Source organism: Betta splendens, chromosome 12 (genome assembly GCF_900634795.4).
Source record: "Betta splendens chromosome 12, fBetSpl5.4, whole genome shotgun sequence".
Taxonomy (NCBI): domain Eukaryota; kingdom Metazoa; phylum Chordata; class Actinopteri; order Anabantiformes; family Osphronemidae; genus Betta; species Betta splendens.
Genome location: NC_040892.2, coordinates 12,627,424 through 12,647,870, shown reverse-complemented (window position 1 = coordinate 12,647,870; position 20,447 = coordinate 12,627,424). Strand labels below are relative to the sequence as shown.

At 45.6% G+C, this 20,447-nt stretch overlaps 1 protein-coding gene across 8 annotated transcripts in view; it reads left to right on the top strand.

The window, feature by feature from the left end:
* The first annotated feature begins 2,952 nt into the window (after positions 1 to 2,952).
* Positions 2,953 to 20,447, top strand: part of dcc (DCC netrin 1 receptor) — a 147,533-nt gene continuing 130,038 nt past the window's right edge. For 3 of the 8 annotated variants that reach the window (XM_041073228.2, XM_041073227.2, XM_029169853.3), the window contains exon 1: positions 2,953 to 3,515. In XM_041073228.2, coding sequence (XP_040929162.1) covers positions 3,398 to 3,515 — 118 coding nt within the window. In that variant the 5' untranslated portion in view covers positions 2,953 to 3,397. The remainder of the gene's footprint in view (positions 3,516 to 20,447) is intronic. The other 5 variants (XM_041073230.2, XM_041073229.2, XM_029169851.3 and 2 more) reach the window with 2 other exon arrangements.

Sequence of the window (20,447 nt, the reverse complement as noted above, 5' to 3'; positions counted from 1 at the left end):
CGTTTGTATTGTTGATACAGGACAGATCTACTGCTTTTGTTGCATGAAGCTAATACATGAACATCTGACATTGAGCCACATTCATGTCACAGAACATGCTGATGATTAACACCAGATCGCTGGGGAGGGGGTGACTTCACGCTCCTGGCTGTAGCTCTAGTTAAATGCTGTGTGTGAGCTCAGTTTATGCATCATTGCTTCTTTTGGACCAATCCTCCACTACCACCTACACTAGGACTCACTGAGTAAATACTGGTGTTCGTTACATTTTGTATTCTTCTCTTTGCTTCAGTTAAACTATTGTCTGGTCTATGCAGAGGATTCTAGGTTTTTAGTTACAGTAGTCTATCTGAGCGGTAAATTAAAGCATATTCCAAAGTTTAAGTGTGACAGTTGTCTTCAGTGTTTGAACAGGGGTCAAAATATTTCATTTTTTGCTCAAAGTCACTGAGATTCCTCAAAACCCATATTTGAGTGAAATCTAGAACTGTTACTCTCCAAAATGAATGTTATTCAGAAGCACTTACCATGACTGGCTGAGAATGTAGCCTCTATTCAGAGCTGCTGTACCTAAATGCATATTATATATATAAAATACATAACATTTCTTTTTAACAGTCATCTCTACTGTAGATCTAAACTCTAAAATCATCTGTAAACTGTTCCCACTTGAGATGGTGGAAAATGTAGTGAATAGAACCAGTAGAATACGAGCCTTATAGAACAAAAGTATTCAACACCAATCATATCCAAAATAACCCAAGTGCTAGTGTGACAGAACAGAGACATCTATGAAGCCAGTAAATGTCTCTGTTGGGTCTGAAAAAGCAAGAATGTTTATATTTAAGGACAGTGCTCATCTGCACTTACACTCACAGTATAAACACATGCTGGAGAATACGTCAGATGAATACTGGGACCTAAAACAGCCCCGGCTCCACACCACAGTGTCTGCAGCCCTTGCTGTCTAGTTATGCAGCTGAATGCAATGTCTCTGCTGGTGTTTACATTTTTTTCGGTTGAGAACGTATCTCACAGGGTCCACACCTTCAGCCACAGCAGTCCTTCATTTTCAATGCACAGTCCTGCATCTTACAAAGCAGGACCATCAACTCCCCAGGTGTTGGGGGCGCTCGCCAACTTTGATGGAGGAGAGGAAGAAGCGGGTCCAGGCACTGATGGGTGACGCAGTGTTTAGCAGAGGCTCAGGTTTGTGGTGAGAACAGATCTGGCTTCTGGCAAACGCTGCTGTTGTGGAGTGATACACTTCAGTCAATCTCCAGCAACACAATGACGGGTCGCACACGGCGTTTATCTGAGCTAAGGTTTGATGTCTCAGGTGTGTGACCAACAACATGTGGCGTATTTGGTTCCACCGGTTTCAAAGAGGATCTGGGACCAGCTGCTGTTTGGCAGTGGAGGATGAAGAGTCTGTGATTAGTGTATTGAACTTCTGCTTCTGTTTGCTGAGTCATTTTGCATCTGCTGGAGAAAAGGAGGAAAGTGCTCGTGCACAAATCAACAAAATCCATCAGGTTGGAGCATTTCTCATTGGAGGCTCCTGTTTAAGTGGAAATAAAACTTATCATTTCTGATACAATAAGTTGGTGGGACATTCAAATACACTAAATTCTCAACGTGTACGTGTACGTGTACGTGTACGTGTACGTGTACGTGTACGTGTACGTGTACGTGTGTGTTTGTGTGTGTACTTGTATTTGCTTTGAAGTGAGAACCAAAAATTGTATTTTCCTACCAAAGTAAGGACATTTTGACAACGTGAGGACATTTTGGTCGGTCCTCACTTCTTTGAAGGCCTGTTTGAGGCTTAAGATGTGATTTTAGGAATAAGGTTAGAGTTGAGTTTTGGTTCTGATTAGAGCAAAGCTTAGACGTCTGCCTTTAGTTGTGATAGTTAAGATTAGGGTTAGGGGTGTGTGCGTGTGCGTGTGTGTGTGTGTGTGTGTGTGTGTGTGTGTGTGTGTGTGTGTGTGTGTGTGTGTGTGTGTGTGTGTGTGTGTGTGTGTGTGTGTGTGCGTGTGTGTGTGTGTGTGTGTAGAGGCTGCAGGTCTTCCTGCCAACACCCACTGTGAATAAACCAGCAGATTGTCACTGACCACTACTCCCAATTTCACCAGTTCCCCTGATTTCTACCACCTGATAGACTGCCCCTCTGTGAAATACATATGGAGGTGACCCGACAACACTCAAAGTTTAGTAAGGTAATGACTGGTGATCTCTGCATGTGGAGGAAACACTCATGTGGGTTGAAAGGGTCAGAGAAGTTCCTAATCTGCCAAAATAAGAACTGGAGACGATTACTCAGTATGTGGCATACAGTAAATAAAATGATTAAATTTCTATGCAGACAGTATGCATCATTGGTGTAAATTAATATTATTTTTAACACATTTAAACCAGACTGGGACAAGTCACTGGCAAAGTTCATTTACTCATTATGTATTTTTCACACTTTGCATAAAAGCTGGCATTAAAATGTAATGATAGGACATATTATAATTGTAACTCAAATGTTTTATTATTCCTCCTTTTCCCATAGAATCCCAGAATTATTTTACCATCTTTAACCTTTTGCCTTCTTTTCATGTTGTAAAAACGAGTTTGCATGAATCCGATTATACAGAAGGCCAGCATTGAGCCTATGGAGCTCCATCCATAACACATGCACAGCATGCGACGATCAATAGAATCTCCAGATGTAGCTCAAGTGTCTCCTGGTGATGAGAACTTCCCGCTGTGACCAGAGGGGGCAGCAGAGCTCAGCTAATCTCAGCTGCTCCGTCTCCGGAGCGGACTCCAGCTGCGGCTCCAGCTCCGGGCTTTACCTCCAGCCTCTTTAGATCAATGGCTCCGTATCCCACCAGTGTCTCTCTACCTCAGCCCCCTCTCTCTCTCTCTCTCCAGATGTACAGACCGAGCTCGAGAAGAGAGGGAGCGCACACTCGTCTCCCCCTCCTCTTACAACCCTCTCCATCCGTCCTCTCCGACAGTCGGAGCCGACCTCCGCGAAGCCACTGTGGATTTTACCCCTACTTACATCTGTGTGAATGGGAATGAGCCGCACGGCGCAGAAGTGATGGAGACTCTGCCTTCATAGTTACTGGAACTTATTCCACAAGGAGGAAACTAATCGCGCGTGTCCGTCCGGATTTTGCCTTTCTGTTTTTTTTTCTGGCCGCCGAACCCGCCCGGGCATCGGGGTGATATCTGGCGTCCGTTCATTCTCCCACACCCCACGGCTCCGCTCCTTCATGTGTCCGTGCCTTTATTGACAGTTGGATTTTCCGCTGTTCAAGAACAAGAATCCACGCGAAGCAGGATTGCGGGTGTCTCCCGACTGGTTTCCTCGAGCTCACCGGGACCGGAGCGCGGCAGCATGGAGCTGCTGTCGGGCGGATGTACCGGTGCCGGGCAGGTGCTGGTGCCGATGAGGATAAGAGGACTCTACCTGCTGCTGCTCTGCTGGCTGCTGACTGCTCGCTCCACAGCGCACGGTGAGTCTCGGTGTGTGTGTGGGGGGCGGGCGTTGGTGTGCGTGCACGCGCGTGCGTGCGTGTCATTACCGGTTGCTCAGGTCGCCGCGGAACCGAACGGGAGGCGACGCCGTTGCTGTCCCGACGCGTGGGTTTCACTGGGCCTCCTGCGGGAGGCTGCTGGTGTAAACGGGTCCCACTGGGCTCGGCTGCTGGGTCCAGTCATAAGTCCAGCGGTGCTGACCCAGGTTTGACCGTCTTTCTTCTGCTGCTACAGTGTCACGGTCTTAACGGGCTTCAACAGATTCCAGGGGCTTCATCCGTCGGGTCAGACGCTGAACGGGTTGAGTTGAACACGACACATCGTGATCTGCTTCTGATGCTGTTTGGGTGGAACCTGCTCAGCTTCCTGCTCGTCAGCAGGTTCTGCTGGGTCTGATCCCGTGGAGGCTTTGGTCAAACAGGATTGTGTTTGCGGTTTCTCCCAGGACGACTGGGCCTGTGGCTCTGATCGGTCTGGACTGCTGGGTTCGTGGTTGTGGATCCTCCCTGGGCTTCAGCAGGGTTCTGTAACCGGGCCCTCGTCCTCGTGTGCCCGGCTGCAGGCATTAGCAAACCCGTCAGGGTTTCCTGCTGCCTTTAATTGGTCCCACGGTGTTGCATTTTTCATTTCTGACTGACTTGTGCTTTACAGGATGTAGAAGGATTGATCACGTGTTTCATAGTATCCACCACCAGGCTCCATTAAATGCTTTGACCAGAGTGGAATGAATCGTAATGCATCAGAGCTGTTGTTGAACCTCTCGGTCCGGTCCGGCTTCAATAATGTGCATTATTATATTTTTACTGAGCAAATAGCTGCACTGACTCTCCCTCTCTGTTGATGTGTCTCACGCTGAACTAATTAAACTATTTCAGCCTCTGCTGAATATTTAACTCAAAGACAAGCTCCAAAACATGGCTAACGCTTGTGTCTTCTGCTTTTCCTGAAGCCCACACAGACACACACACACACACACACACACACACACACACACACACACACACACACACACACACACACACACACACACACACACACACACGTGATACAGACGCTAACCTCTCCTTTCTCAGATACCTGAGCCTGCGAGGCCACAGTCTGTGGTCCTGCCGCCATCTCAGCAGGTTATTTCACAGATGAGTTCCTCTAACCCCACCTGAAGGGGAGCTGATCACCAGCTTCAGTGTTTGTGCCCTTTAGAGGAGGCCTCGCATTTTTTCAATTTATTGTCCCAAATAATCAGAAATTCCAGACGTCCTTCATGCATGTGCACTTATGCCGCACAGCTGTATGGATGTTTATTAAAGGAGAGGTTCATGGGTAATGCTTCTGTAGGTGGTCCTTTGTGTGTGTGCATTCTAGTAATTACAACAAAGTTCACCAAAGTCTTGACCTGCACATTTGCAGCATTGATCAGTGCCACAGTAAAGTCTTTTGGCAGCGCTGACCTTTGACCTTTCAGAATACGGACCATCCTAAAAGGAGCATTCAGAGGTTGCCAGTTTTGCTCCCACTCCCGTCTGTCAGGGCTCAGCATTAGCTGCTTCTGAGGCTGGTTTATGATCAGGTTTGACTCAAACGCAGAAAAGCAGAGTGGTGCCGTTAATACAGTGCACGCAACGAGCTCTGAAACCATCAAACAGGTTTGCATTCAAACAATCAGGTGTTTCCCGTGTTATTGGCTGTCGTACAATCCCAGTTGGAACAGTTGGAAAGTGCTGTTATTTTCTCCCAGAACGTACCGTTGGAGGCCAAATAGCTCAATTTAGTCTGTTTACAGGACACATTTCATGGGGGAACGGTTCCTGCTCGTCTTGTTCTAGTTCTTAGACTGTTGTGATGAAGTGATGAAGTGTGACGTACCCACAGCTTGGACCTTCCTGCAGGTCCTTCCAGCTCAGGAGACACAGTTCACAGTAGGACTACTACTTCTTAATGACATTTTGAACAGGTGAAGGTGCAGCAGATGCTATTTTCTTGGCTGAATACTGAAGGACTTTTCAATGAACAAGAGCAAGTCATGACTGGGTGTAAAAAATGTCCTTTGCACTGAATGTGATATGAATGGAAAAGCTCTTAAAAGACCTGGAAGAGCTAATAGTTCAAATGGGCTCAATCAATCATCTTTGCCTAAGTTTTATTAAATTATTCCCAATGAGGTGGAACCTCCATGATTCGTTATTAACACTGTCATGAGTCCAGTGAACCCCACAACGCAGACGAGAGCAGAAAACTACCCACCTCCCTTTTTCTTTGATTTCATCCAGAGGGCGATGGAACCAACAACCATAATATGATCAGCTGATGGGCAGGGAGGGTTAGTCGTCCGTGATTACCTGTAATATTCAATACAAATGTCCTGGTGCAAAGCCTCCACAGGACCGCGCACGCTGCTGCTACATGCATATGGTCGTGCACCACAATGATCCCCCGGGATTAACCAGCCTAAGTGGGGTTTATCCTCTGAGACTATGAATATCTGCACGTAATAATAATCCAATTTCCAACAGTTGTTTGCTCAGTTTGGACTAAAGTGTTGTAGTGGGAGGTTTTAGCGGCTGTAAAGCGGCGCCGTGTTCTCCCCAGGCTGCTGCTCATTCTTTACAGCACGTTATTGTGAGGGTGGTTGATGGCGCACTTTCATGGAGCCTCAGGTGCTCAGAGGTCTCATTGTACCTTCACCAAACCAGCAGCTGGAATAAAAAGCCGTATTTAAAGGTGCAAAGTGAGTCCGCGCCGCGTTCCCAGTCCTCGACCACTTTTCCCGTTGTTTTCTGCCCTTGGCACACGTCTTCTCACCCCCTCCCCCCCCCTCCACCGCTGGATCTGAGGATTACCAGACCCAGTTTACAGAGTTTTATTCTCTCTGTCATAAGCTCCTCAACAAGACTGTGTGTGTGTGTGTGTGTGGTCATTCATTCAAACAATGCTCCACGAGTCGGAACTGTGTTAGTATTAAGACAGGGCAGATTTATTTTTCAAGCTTTGTCTTTATCCAGAGGAGGATTTGCTTGCACTGACCACGTAACACAAGTTGCTGCTCACTTGTGTTCCACAGTCGTGCAGCTCTTCACTGTTTGGAGTTGAGTTACTGTTTCAGCTGATATTTCAAATATTCACGCATCGCATTCCTACCTGATTTGTGCTGCATAATTCCCAACCCCTCTGCATTAATGATTTGTCTTTGCTTCAAATGAAATAAATGAAAAGTCCTGTTTGATCAATACGTCCACAAGAGCCTAATAAATTACAAATCAGCTGATGACAAGTCCGATAATCATAAAAGGACACTGCTGCTTGAATAATTCCCATCTGCTGATATCAGGGTATTGATTATGAGTTGGGCTGCTCAGACAGCATCTTCCCTTCATCAGTCTACCGGCACAATAAATTATAAAAGCCTATCTTCAGTTCCATTCCACTTCCTGTTTTGGGCTTTTGCCTTTTTTTCTGTGTCCTCAGGCAAAGCTTGGGGGCCGGATGGGCAGGAATGAAGCACTGTGGGTCTGGGCAATACAGCCCTACATTTATAACAACAATAGCACCCTTTTCTTTCATAGATGAACAATTTTAATGCTTATAACAGAATTTCAAGGATTCTTTGCTATTTAAAGCTACAGTTTGCATCTATTGCTTGTCCTGTCAGTTTGTATATTCCTCCCTCTGATGCTCCACCTGCTTCAACCAGCACCTCAGTGGTCAAGATATTACAGTGCAATAACTACGAAGTATTGGTTTTATACCTAAAGGCTCACACATCCCAGTTTGCAGCAGCTCCCAGTTCCACAAATGGCCTTAAAATGAACAGGGCGCTTTTTCTTTCTTGTTGGGAAGGTTCATGTGTAGAGTGTGTGTGTGGGGAATACAACACAAATATACAGTGGGTTAGATTCAAGGTGAAAGGCCAGATGTTATTTCTTCCTCATTCTCAGGGTTTTCAACAACTAGAGTCCTAAAGCTACTGAAAAAAGCAGAAACAATGAGAGGAGGTAAATTTAAGTGTAATCAAGAATCACATTAAAGCCAAACACTCAAAGCTGTAAAACCTTTTCTTTAATAAGCAAAGCTGAACAATGATGATCCATTAGAGCCACAGCAGGCTTTTAACACCAAGGAGATATTCATTTACACCACCATCCATTTATATATTAATAATGTACTAAGGACAAAACACTATCATATGTAATGAGAGCTTGAGTTTTGATGGGACTCATGTATGTTTCCTCTACAGCACTAAAACAATTCTCCTGTTACTAGATTAAAAACAACTCGCACACTGTGAAATGAGGCCAATCAATTTAAAAACCACATCTGGTGACTGAACTTGGACCTGGGGGACACAAAGGGTCAAAGGTCAGATAGTAATGCAGGTGCTTCATTGGTGCAAACTCACACATGGAGCCAGCTGAGCATGTCCTGACTGAGCTCAGCTTCTGGCTTTAACTGTCAGGTGACACTTCTTCCTGTTTCTACTGATGGTTGTACCTGTTGATCCGCTGGCCGTCGAGGATGAATTGGTCCGTTTCAGTTTGGGACCAGCTGACTGACTTTGAGACGTGCCGAGTTCCATTTCAAACGGGCTGGATTTTGACGCGCTCGTGGACACTTCCGCCGTCTTGTGTCGCATGTTAATCTGCAGCTTTGGACTTGGCAGCGCTGCTGTAACAGATGAAGTGTGGTCGCTGAGGCCTGGGAGGTTGATTGCGCTGCCAAAACAAAGAGACTCTCTGCGTGTAATCACAGCCAGGAGCAGCAGATTTATAAAGGGGAGGAGTGAAAGCCCAGCTCAGTTTAATTTGCTCTTTCACTCCTGCAGTGGACAGAAAGTCATTTACTAATCTGAGATTGCAATTCATAAAGTAGCATGTGGAGCTTTGAACAGCAGAACTACATCATTCTCTGACCTGAAGCGAAACACAACTGGGTGAGAAACAATTACACTTATGGCTAGTTTGATATTTCTTACAGTTGAATGAAGGACCTGTAGACATATTGCACATACTTATATTGTATTTGTTGTCCCTTTATCAAATATAATCTAAATATAACTACATAAAACATTATGAATATATCACAGCAATATTGATTATATTCTAACGTCAAATACTACATTTGAAAAGCTGGAAAAGTGTGTTTCCACCGTAAAACACGCAGTGCTTTGTTCTGATAACGAAGCGTTTTGCTGCCATCGGCCCCAAGTTTACACCACAACATCCCTCACGTCCAATAATCCAACACAGTATCAGGAAATACGCGGCTTCTCGCTGTAGGGGTCAGAGCAGTTGCCTTTGTGTGCAGCAGTGTAAGTAACGTGTAGCATGAGCTGTCGATCAGCTGCTGCTCTGTTTGGAGGCCGGCGTCGCTGGAGCTCATCCATATTGATGAGCCACACAGGGGACAGCAGAATAGGTCAGCTATCAAAAAACCTCAAGGTCTGAGCAGCACCAGGGATTTGGATCCTGGCGGCACCTCATCAACTATCCTCCACACACTACACTGTATGTTGCATCATTTAGATGCATGTGTTCTCAGGAATAGCGAATACTATCAAAAAATTTTCCACACAGCTTATCAGTAACAACTTTAGCATTCATTTATTTCATAATTGTTCAGAAAAATATCTGATAGTGCTGGGTTCAACTTTGATGCACTAGAGTTTTATGGCTTCATCTCTCACATGTTGTTCCTAGTGATGTGAATTCCTGTGGTTTCCTGGATGATGCGGCCTGTTTGTTTCCATAAACTTAACATCCAAGAGAAGAAGCTGTGAAGCTGAAAATCTAATTAAAGCTTTTCAGCGCTGAACCTGACGGAGGCTTCGCCAAACTGCGTTTGTAGCCTGAAAAGCCACGTGTGTGTGTTTAATTAAGTCTGAGGATGTATTTTCTGTCTTTGCATAATGCAGGAGGTTGGATATAAAAAAAACAACAAAAAAACACATGCCTGTGAGTAATTTACAGGAAGATAATTTGCCTCGGCTCTGAAAATTAGCGCTTCATTTATGTCTTGAGCTCTTAGCTGTCTATATTTAACATCAGCTGCTCTGCTCTGACATTCATGCATTATTCATGTAGGAGCCCTGCATTACCTGCCTGAGAGGCTCTAGAGCTCCCTCACCTTTAAATCCTCCTCATTAATACCTCTGCAGGGTGTTTGTAAAATATTTCTTCTTTGCTGCTGTTGTTTTTTCTCCTCGTCTCTTAGAAACAAGTGCTTCCAGGTCTGCTTTCTCTAAATTCCTTTCACTCTTCTAGTGCATCATTTGAAAACACAAGCACGGATCTTGGTAGATGTGGACACTTTGTTTTCCAAATCTGCAAGTTGTTGGGATTTCAGCTACAGTTCGATCAGTTTTTGTGGGATCATCCAGTGGGGGTCAGTTGTTGGACGTTATATGCGATTGGAAGGTGATGGCATTAATATGTTTAGGAGCCTGTAGCAGGAGAAGTCGTGTATCTGCAGTGGTCTGGGTGCAACAGAGCAGCTCAAAACGGTGAAACATCCAGCTACAAAAAGCACCAAAATACAAATACACAACTCAGCACGCATGTGACCCGTCAGCTGTCCAGTTGCAGCCGAGCTCAGAACCCAGAACAGCAGCTTCATCAAAGCCCAGCTGGTACCAGCTGTAATGAAACCTAAAGCTAATTCTTACATCTCCAGCCTGCTGTTTCCTCCACCGGAGCATCTTTTCTAAATTGAGCCGCTGTGTCTCTCCAGTGTTTGGCATCAGTGTGTTGACTACAGGGGTCCTGCACATCCACTACCCACTGGTTGTGTGTGTGTAAAACCCTGAGCTGCAGAAAGAGCTGAGAAATCACACCGAACGGATTCCCAGCAGCGATAGTGTCTGAGCGCAAGTGCATGTGTCTGCGGGTGGAGCCCGTGTCCAGGACGGAGGCGGTCCGTTTGTGCTGTGGTGGGTTTTTAATTCACTCCTTCCCGCTGTAAACAAAGCTGCTGAGGTCGGCAGGTGCCGAACGGACTCGGCCGCGTTTGGCCGCGCTCCAGAAACATCCAGAAGCGCGTGAGACACGGTGGCTTCCTGTGCAGCTCTCACCAGATGAGATGAATGGCTCCAACTGCAGCAGTTTGATCTTCTAAATATTCATAGGCCGAGGCGTGGTGTCATGCGAAGGAGAAAGTGTGTGGCCCACACACACACACACACACACACACACACACACACACACACACACACACACACACACACACACACACACGCGCGCTGGCCAGCGCTGCAGTGCAGTGCGGCCGGCTGGATTTATAGCCACTTATAAAGATTAGCGATGCGTCCTGCATGCAGCACCAAACCTGCCACTGTTATCAGGCAAAGTACTTGTTTTGAATTCTCCGAAACTGTAGAATTTACCATGAAATGAGAATCTAAGTGAGGCATTTGACTTGACGGCTTTCACGCCGTCACCTCCATTTTATACTTCTGTTATGCTAATGTTCTAAAAGCAATCGCTTCCATCTGCTACCACCGTCCTTTGGCTTTCAGATAAAGATGCAGAATGAAAGTCAGCCAAAGACCTGCTGCACATCTGAATACAATGAGAGCTACAGTACCATAAAAGTAATTACTCCAGAAAGTCGCTTTGACTTGCAGATCCATAGTAAACACAAAGAGTAACACGCTCATTTCACAACTACAGGCAATTACACGTTGCATCTAAATGCGTGTGTTGAAACTGTGGCAGAGAACCAGAGGAAGCTCCAACATGGGGCCAACAAGGAGACGGGAGACAGGAACCTCCTGAACCCGGGACCTTGAGCAAGCGGTTCTGACCCGCCACACATCCAGCCATTCGCTCGTAAACGTTCACCTGGGGGCAACTTGGGGTTCAGTGTGTTGCCCAAGGACACTTCAGCCAGGAGTTGAACCTCTGCTCCTATGATTAGAGGGCGACGGCTGCTTTTAGTTCACGGGTAATAGTTGATATAAATGGACGTGACCCACACTGGGGCTCTGAACCTGCCCTGAAAATGACAGCTTCCCCGTCCCCGCGGTGTCACTTACCTCCGACTCTGCCGGCCTCCATCACCACGCGCCACAAAGGTCACGACCTTCACAGGAGCCCGTGTTTAAACTCTGAGCATCTTCACCGACCCAGAAAACTTTCCCTCATCGCAGTTTGCTCCAGCACAGGCGGACTTCAGAGACGTGTCACATCCGCTTAAGCAGCCGCGCTCACACGCGGGGGACGCGCGGCGCAGGCGGCGCTGGCGCCCGCGGCCGCAACCATGATTCTCCAACCCGCGGCCGCGACGTCAAACCGCATCTGCGGCAGGAAGCGACATCGCGGCTGCGGGACGACGACCTGCTGCTGACATCACACCGCCCTCCGTTAATATCACTGATGGTGTGATTCCCATGACCGCTGGAGTTGAGAAAGCGCTTTCCATCGGGTTCTGTTGATCCCACTGAGTCGCAGACAGCAGGAAGCAGAAATGTCACCAACGCTTCTCATCACTGTCCTCAGCCTAAAATATAGAGCAGCCTTATTTCAGAGGCTGCAATAACAAACGACCTTAGGAGTTAATGATCCTGTCACAAACATAGTAACAATTAAAATATATGGATGTACTACTCCATTTTACAGGTTACTTGGCTCCACAGTGGAGCTTTTTACTGCATTGGAAGAATGAGAAGACAAACGCTTTAGTCGGTAAACACCAGCTATTTGATCAAAATGCAGGCTGGACAATGAGGCGTGATTTGCTGTGGGCAGGTTGTTTAAGCAGCCATTAATGCAGCGTGTGCTCTGTCTGTGTCTGGACGTGATGCAGATCCTGTTCCAGTCGCTGCTGGTCCTTTTAGGCTCCAGACCCGTTCTTCTGCATTGACCTGCACATCCACAGTGATTATGCAGCTTTGAGCACTGTCAAAACATGGACGTAATGAGACCGTATAGTGCTGTATTCGTATTGTTGCCATGGTTACTATACAAGATAACAGATGTGACATTTTGTTGAAGGGCTTTAGCTTTAGAGTCTGGATGTGGCCGGTGATTGTTCACAATGTGTTTTAATTCAGCAAAGTGATGTGAAGTATGGGGTTGATGACTCCAGGCTTTAGAAGCTTTTACAGCTGGACACATGTATTGTCTTTGGACACGACACTCCAGTGGTACAGTAATGTCAAAGGCAGCCATCCCCGTGGGATCAGTCAGTTCCATCCTTTATTATTCTTCTTACTGTAGGTGTGGAGCTTCTCCGACTGCTTCTGGTCGTCGCTCCTTAATTTTTGGGGATTAAACAGACGTTTTTCACGTCTGACTTGGTTCTAAGTGTAGCTGAGCTGAAAGCCTTCCGCTTTATTCATATTTAACACACCTTCGTCCGTGCGACTCGTTTGATTTTCCACCCAGACTTTAAATGCAGAATCACGTTCAAGTTTTTTTCGCCCCCTAAAGTACAGAAACCGGCTGGTGAAGGTGACAGAAGGCGTCTCAGAGACCAGTCAGTGGTAGAAAGAAGGAAATGATCCAAAATCAAAGCTCAGCACGTTGGTTTGTTTACGTTCAAATTTATTCTCTAAATTCAAGGTAATTAGAGGTCCGCGTTGCTCGCTGCTCCGTCTCCCGGTCTCCGGGTTCTTCTGACAGATTGGACCGTCTAACGAGGTTTTCGATGCAGACTTGGCGTCTGAGCTCACTATGACAGCTGATTGGCCACAGTCCAGCCTCTGTCTCATCCAGCCGCTCCTTTCATGGTTCTGCTTGAGAGACACTCGCAGCAGGTGACAGAGGCGCTGCCAGAGCTGATTTGTGCCATCAAGTATTAAATATTAAGTGGGAGCTGCCAATCACAAGTCAGAAAGTCAGCGAGCGTTGGTCAAACGGTTAAACCTTTGATTCCTTCCACAGATTTATATCCAAACCAATAATTATCAGGTGATGTAGCTCAGAAAGTCTGTCAATAATAGCTTCTAGATTTCATATTTAGAAATGTGAAATTCATTTTTAGCTATTCAAACTGTCTGAATAGAGTTAACGTGGTGCCCATCAAGTAAAGAACAACTCCGGTCAGTGAAATAAACTTACAGTACAAAAGTGAAAATGTACTAATGACAAAGAGACATTGGATTTGAATTATGGTTTATGACCAAAAGTGTTTTTTTACGTCTACTGTTCAAAACTTCCTTCACCTGGAAGTCGTGTATTTCCTACCTGTAGCTACAGCCTGAGGGTGGAGGGAGGACAGTGTGTGTTTGGGGGCGGGTGGAGCCATGATGGTGACTGATGGTCGCTGCTGTCGTACTGTAGATAACCTGCAGAGAGAACAATGGAGTCCTGCCTCAGACGTGGCGCACGGTGATGGAGCTGCTCAGGATCCAGTCACCAGTGAATCTGTAGACGAGGATCTTTGGTGACAGTTTGGTTCAATATGAACTAATGTTATTGCCAAGTTATTCCCATGTCTGTATGAATTTCTGTTAAAGAACCAAATGTTCCTTGGAGCTGTTTGAATTAAACATGTCAGATAAAACTCACTGTAGAGACGTTCCTCTGTGGGCATTTTGCACCCGTATACATCTGTTAAATCTTTGTCTTCGGAGTGTGTCCCTGATGAGTCGCAGCTCATTCTGTATGTAGAGTCTGTGACGGTTCCCACTGATGAGTGAGACCCCTCTGATTAGCTGCTCAGCTCAGCAAATCACAGCCAACAGACCAGGGAGTGATGGTGCCAGAAGCCGTTCAATCAGTTTGGACTGGATGGAGCTCCAGACAGTTTATGGACCACACACACACACACACACACACACACACACACACACACACACACACACACACACACACACACACACACACACACACACACACACACACACACTGTGGGTGCACTATGTGTAACTTCACAACTACACAACCATTTGTTTTCCAGACAGACTCACATTGGATAAAATCTTGGCAGCATCATCCATTTGTAGAAACAGGAAAAGAAAGAACAGAAAGTATTATAATACAAACATTGTAAACTTTGGCTGAGGTTAAAAAGTTAGTGAGGTTACTGTCATCTACCACATTTAGACAATAAAGAGTAACAGCTGTATATTTAGTAACTGTTCACCCACCGTAGTCTTTGTTTTTGTGACCCACCTCCATCATCATTTTACTCAAACAAAGACCACAGCATGCGCATCTATCAGTAGAAACGGTTCCTTCACTTCTACTTTGTGTCTTATATTGTGTAGAGAAAAGGTGAAAGTGTGTGTAGAGATTAAATCAGGAAGGATTACATCGACAGGCTGAATAAAGACCTGTGTGTGTGTGTGTGTGTGTGTGTGTGTGTGTGTGTGTGTGTGTGTGTGTGTGTGTGTGTGTGTGTGTGTGTGTGTGTGTGTGTGTGTGTGTGTGTGTGTGTGTGTGTGGACCTAAGGGTGGATGAGGGCAGCCTCATCTCCATGACAATCAACACTCATCGCCCCATCTGTCCGACACACACAGACACTTAGGGACTTCATACAGTGCTGTTAGTCACACACAGTCGGGGGGTCACGACAGATGCTTTGGGATAAAGAAAGAAGTGGAGGAGGTCACTGGCTTTTTGACTCATACAACACACACACACACACACACACACACACACACACTGGGAGCAGATGGGCAACTTAAAACAAAGGCGCCGCTGCTGCATGGATTCAGCACATTACTGCTGCTCCTAGAAGGCAGTCAGTTTATTTGGACGAATAAAGATGCTAATGTGTGAATAGACGTGTGATGATGTTACTGTGCACACAACTAAATGCACATGCATTAATTTAATATAGGAGCAAAATAACCTGCTCCGTGCATTTATGAGTTTAGTAATGAAGGCAGATTTTTGTTAAGGTGTTAATCCGGCATTAGAACAGCAACCACACAGTGTTTGACTGGATGCAGCTGAATGCCTGTAATTTCATGCGATTTGAAAGCATCATTACCTCCCTTTGGCTACTTTCAGCCGGGATCCTTTGATTCCACACTTTCAAGTGTGTGTGTGTGTGTGTGTGTGTGTGTGTGTGTGTGTGTGTGTGTGTGTGTGTGTGTGTGTGTGTGTGTGTGTGTGTGTGTGTGTGTGTGTTGTTTAATGCACAGCTCTTTTTCAGTGTAAGTATTGCACATCATTGTGTTTGGTGGTTGAATCACATACTGTACTGTACGACATATAATTAATATGCAAATATTGAGCAGATTCTGGCAACGACCAGACCCACATGCAACAATCAGAAGATCCCTCTGGGTAGAAATATGTTTAACAGACCAGCGCGCCGCTGGATCCAAAAACATTCATCCTGAGACACTACTCAGTTTAGAGACAGCAAAATGACTTAAAGTACATTTACCTTAAGGAATAAATCTCATTTTTCCACACTTTTCTCTGAACTTTGAGTATCCGGCAGTGGGTCTCTGTTCCCATGGAAACGGTTAAGTTGAACTTTTAGGACAATTTAGTTCTGCTTCATTATAACTGGAAACAGAGGAAACGGTTCTACACGGCCTCTGAATAAACTCACCGGATCTAACACCTTGTGTGCAGCAGAGCCGTGGAGACGTGACCTCATACAAACCCTGGCCATGACCCACATTTACCCCCACAATCGATCTGCCCATTCTCACCTCCTTCTACTTCAAATGGGGAGTAACAGACAACACGTCGTCAAATTGACCCTCACAAAGACACAACGCACCAAAAACGGACAGCTGGACACTTGACATCTGTTCAATTTATTGCATATGTCTCTCTCTTCAGTGTGTGTGTGTGTGTGTGTGTGTGTGTGTGTGTGTGTGTGTGTGTGTGTGTGTGTGTGTGTGTGTGTGTGTGTAAAGGATTAAATGTTCACTTTGTTGTCTGTGTGCTCGCTAGCGTGTGCGGAAGGATTAGTTTCCTACAGCATGTGTGTATGGGTTACCGTGTGTGTGTGTGTGTGTGTGTGTGTGTGTGTGTGTGTGTGTGTGTGTGTGTGTGTGTGTGTGTGTGTGTGCTGGACAGATTGTGTATGTGTGTGTGTGTGTGTGTGTGTGTGTGTGTGTGGGTCGATGGCTGTTACAATAATAGGAGCCTGGGTGGCAGCTCTCAAAAATGTCCTTAAATCCTGTTGAATGTTCATAAGACTTTAATCTCATGTAAATTATAATTTAATTAGCGAATTTAAATAAGGAAGCGCCTGAAATACAGTGTGTGTGTGTGTGTGTGTGTGTGTATGTGTGTGTGTGTGTGTGTGTGTGTGTGTGTGTGTGTGTGTGTGTGTGTGTGTGTGTGTGTGTGTGTGTGTGTGTGTGTGTGTGTGTGTGTCTCCAGGGACAGCGGCGAGGATTGGTGATTTACAAAGCCCAGCAGAGCAGCAGGTTCCTGGGCACTGAGCAGAGCCTTCCCATGAAGCCTCTGGAGGTTCTCGAACCATCTGCACACTTTATTCCAGCTCCGTGTTACTGACGAGTAACACGGAGCTCTCTGTCCAATAAATCAAAGCTAGAATTTGGCTCTAACAAACTGCTTCAGGTGAAAGTCCGTCGTGTCCACAGGATAAACTACAGCTACTGAGCTTGTGGGGCTCATTTTATGCTATAACAAGCAAACTATATACTTCATATAGAAAATGATCAAGCTGAGCCTCATCTTCATGACTATATATATTTATTGGGTGTTGACTGTTTGCACGTTATTGTTCGTTTGTTTGAAGTTTTGACGATTATCAGATCTCATAATTTTATTATTGTGGAAAACCGGGGACCAAATCTTCCTGCCACTGTTTGTTTTCCCCATCCAGTGTGTGTGTGTGTGTGTGTGTGTGTGTGTTGGTGGCGCTCCAGACACAGCGGGGGGTCTGTCTGTGCTCTAACGCCCAGCAGGGCTGCAGGTTCCTGGGCGCGCTCACCATGCAGATCCCTCTTAACCCGCTGGACGCTCTCCAACCCTGAAGCTCCACCCTCACAGACAATTCATCACGTTCTGCGTTAAATTATATCGTCCCACTAAAAGCAAATATGCTTCACACTCATCTGTAAATAAGGACAATTATTATCAGGCTCTCAAACTTTTAGTGGCTAGTGTTCAGAGTCAGTGGTTTCTTTGGGCTGGTGATTAATAAATAAAGGGAGCTGCTTCACTAAGCGTTCTCTCCTCCTGCTCAGGACAGCGGTGAGGAGAACGACCAGGCTGCGTTTGTGTGGGAGCAGCAGGAGCCCCGGGCTACAGCAGACTGTTTGTTTCATTCATTCTGTTGATTTAATAGTCGATCCTGTAGCGAGACAGAACAAGAGATGGGAGAAAGGCGAGCAGGGAAGAGGAATGATCCTCGCTTTTAGATTTATTTTCCGCCTCTTACGCAGAATCGAAGGAGTTTCCAGTTTCTGTGGATGCTCTAATACGCTTTCCCACTGAAAACTATTTAAGCCTCTATTGAACTGTATGTAACTAATATAAATGATTTTTATCTGAAAGTCGTCTTTATTAAAACTGGCCTTAACGCACCATCTGGAGGAGGTGATTGAGGCTGAGGCTCTGTGGGTGCGTGTATCAGGTGCTCACCCAGCTTTTCCTTTGTTCTCTAGATCTTTTCACTCTCTTTCCAACAAAGGCTTTTAATGAACTGTGGTTCGGTGCTTGTGCAGGATCAGCCTCGGGGAAAGATTACAGCGAGCCCTTGTTTCATACACACACCACGCTCATGCACTGGAAAGCTCTAAAATAAATACTGATTCCAACCTCTGATGTGTATTTGAATAAGTTAGTCAGTAAAAGTTGAGAAAAAGAAGAGAAAACTGTTTCCACTGGAACAAGGCTGCTGTTGGTAACTTTAAATCTAAAAGTCAGCAGTTCCACCACTGCTTCCTAGAAACTGCACAAGGAAAGGTCACGGGGCCATTTCGTGCCAGAGTCTCACTTCAGACTCGTCTGTGCTCCCTCAGCGCTGGAATGAATTACCGAACTCCATTCAGTCAGCAGAATCCTCATCTTTCTTCACATGCTCGACTCAAGTGTTCCTGCAGTACGTCCCCACTCATTATGATCTTCGACTCTGTCTCTCGATACTGTGGCTTCTTCATTATTATCGTTCATACGCTCTCATTCGTGCTGCTGCAGACTTGTTGAAGGATGACATGTCGAACTATCTAGCAACACTGGTGGTGAGAACCTGATCCCAGGGAATCTAAATGGGGACCCACAGACTGGATTTAACGTCTGAGACTTTGATAGTTAGTTTTGACTAAAGGTCAGACTGGGATGTGCGTTTAGTTTGTCACATGGGACGGCCCACAGTGCTGCTGAAAGACTGAGCATCAGTCGATACAGCTGCATCCAGGAAAAAGTCCCAGAAGAGTAAAAGCAAAAAAACAGTAAAGCAGAGCATGAAGTTTCTGTTCTACCAGGAGATTTGTGTGGTTTGTTCCCTAAAGAACAGCAAAAAATCTGCTTCTACCGTCTGCACACGTACAGTGCAGTCTTAGAGCTTTAGTGAGTGTTTGCTAGTGGTGGGTTAATAATCACAGTGACTCTGCCGTTCCACTAAGCCAACAACCACCAAGCTACCTACAACTAACCCACAAACCCACCAACCATTAACCCAACCACTAACCCACCAACCACTAACCCACCAACCACTAACCCACCAACCACTAACCCACCAACCATTAACCCACCAACCATTAACCCACACACCATTAACCCAACAACTAACCCACCAACCACTAACCCAGCTTAGCTCAGGGACAGTTAACCCACATCCTGGACCCTCTGCAGCTCCTTCTGAAGCTGAAGTATTGCTATGATTGGGGCAGTTTGCAATATGGAGACTGCAACACAACAGTTGTTTCATCATTTGCTCTGTGAACAGTTTCAAATGAGATAGTTTTGCTATTTGAATGTGGCCTCAGAGATACTTGACAGTCAGACACAGAGGATGAGAGCCTGAAAGGTAAAAAGCTGCTGTTGAGAGTTTAATCACAGGGAAATTTGACTAATGATCATTTTAAAATGGAGAGAAATATGCTGTTAGCCTCCTGACAATGTGGCCACTTCACATGTAGTCCTGCTGCAGTGTAGCAGGCCTTTTTTAGTCGTGACAGACAGAAACACTGTACACTAGGTGTTTGAATGAGTTGTTGACTCAGACTTCACAATAAAACTGTGTGGGTCCAGTTGCATGTGTTTCTGTAGCATTTGGCTGTTGGTGTTTATTATGAGGAACAGAAGATCCAAGCGTTGGCACAATTAAACGAAAAAGACCAGTCAAGCAGAGTGAACATTGAAATTCAGAACACACACACACACACACACACACACACACACACACACACACACACACACACACACACACACACACACACTCGTCCTGTAGCTCATTCGCTTTCTCCACACATCAGTGGCAGCAACCAATGAAGATTGAATATACAGAGAGGGAGTGTGAGAGAGAGTAAGATTAAATGGAGATATGTGTCTGTGTGTGTGTGTGTGTGTGTGTGTGTGTGTGTGTGTGTGTGTGTGTGTGTGTGTGTGTGTGTGTGTGTGTGTGTCTTCTGATTAGAGGGAGTTGTAAATAAATAAATAACCGTACAGTGCAATCAGAACTGCTGATTCGTCTGCTGCTCTGCTTAATTATGCATGTTTATGTCTCAGTACGAGTGTTGATGAGATGGTAATGGATATCACAGATTGAGCTTAATGGATTCCAGAGAGACTAAGAATTAAACCAGCCTGTCTATTAAAGGGCTCAGAGGTGAAGGAACCTCGTCGATAACCCCGCCTCCTCTTTTCTGGCAGCCATTTTGGAAGCTAATGTCTTTGTGTCGTCGGGAGCAGTCAACAGTCAGGACTGATCTGTGATTCTGATCCTTTCATTACGGATGCAATTGTCCTGTAAAAATTAACGTTTTATTATTGTTTGTTTTTTGAACATTTTGAAATATTTCAGATTTGTTTTG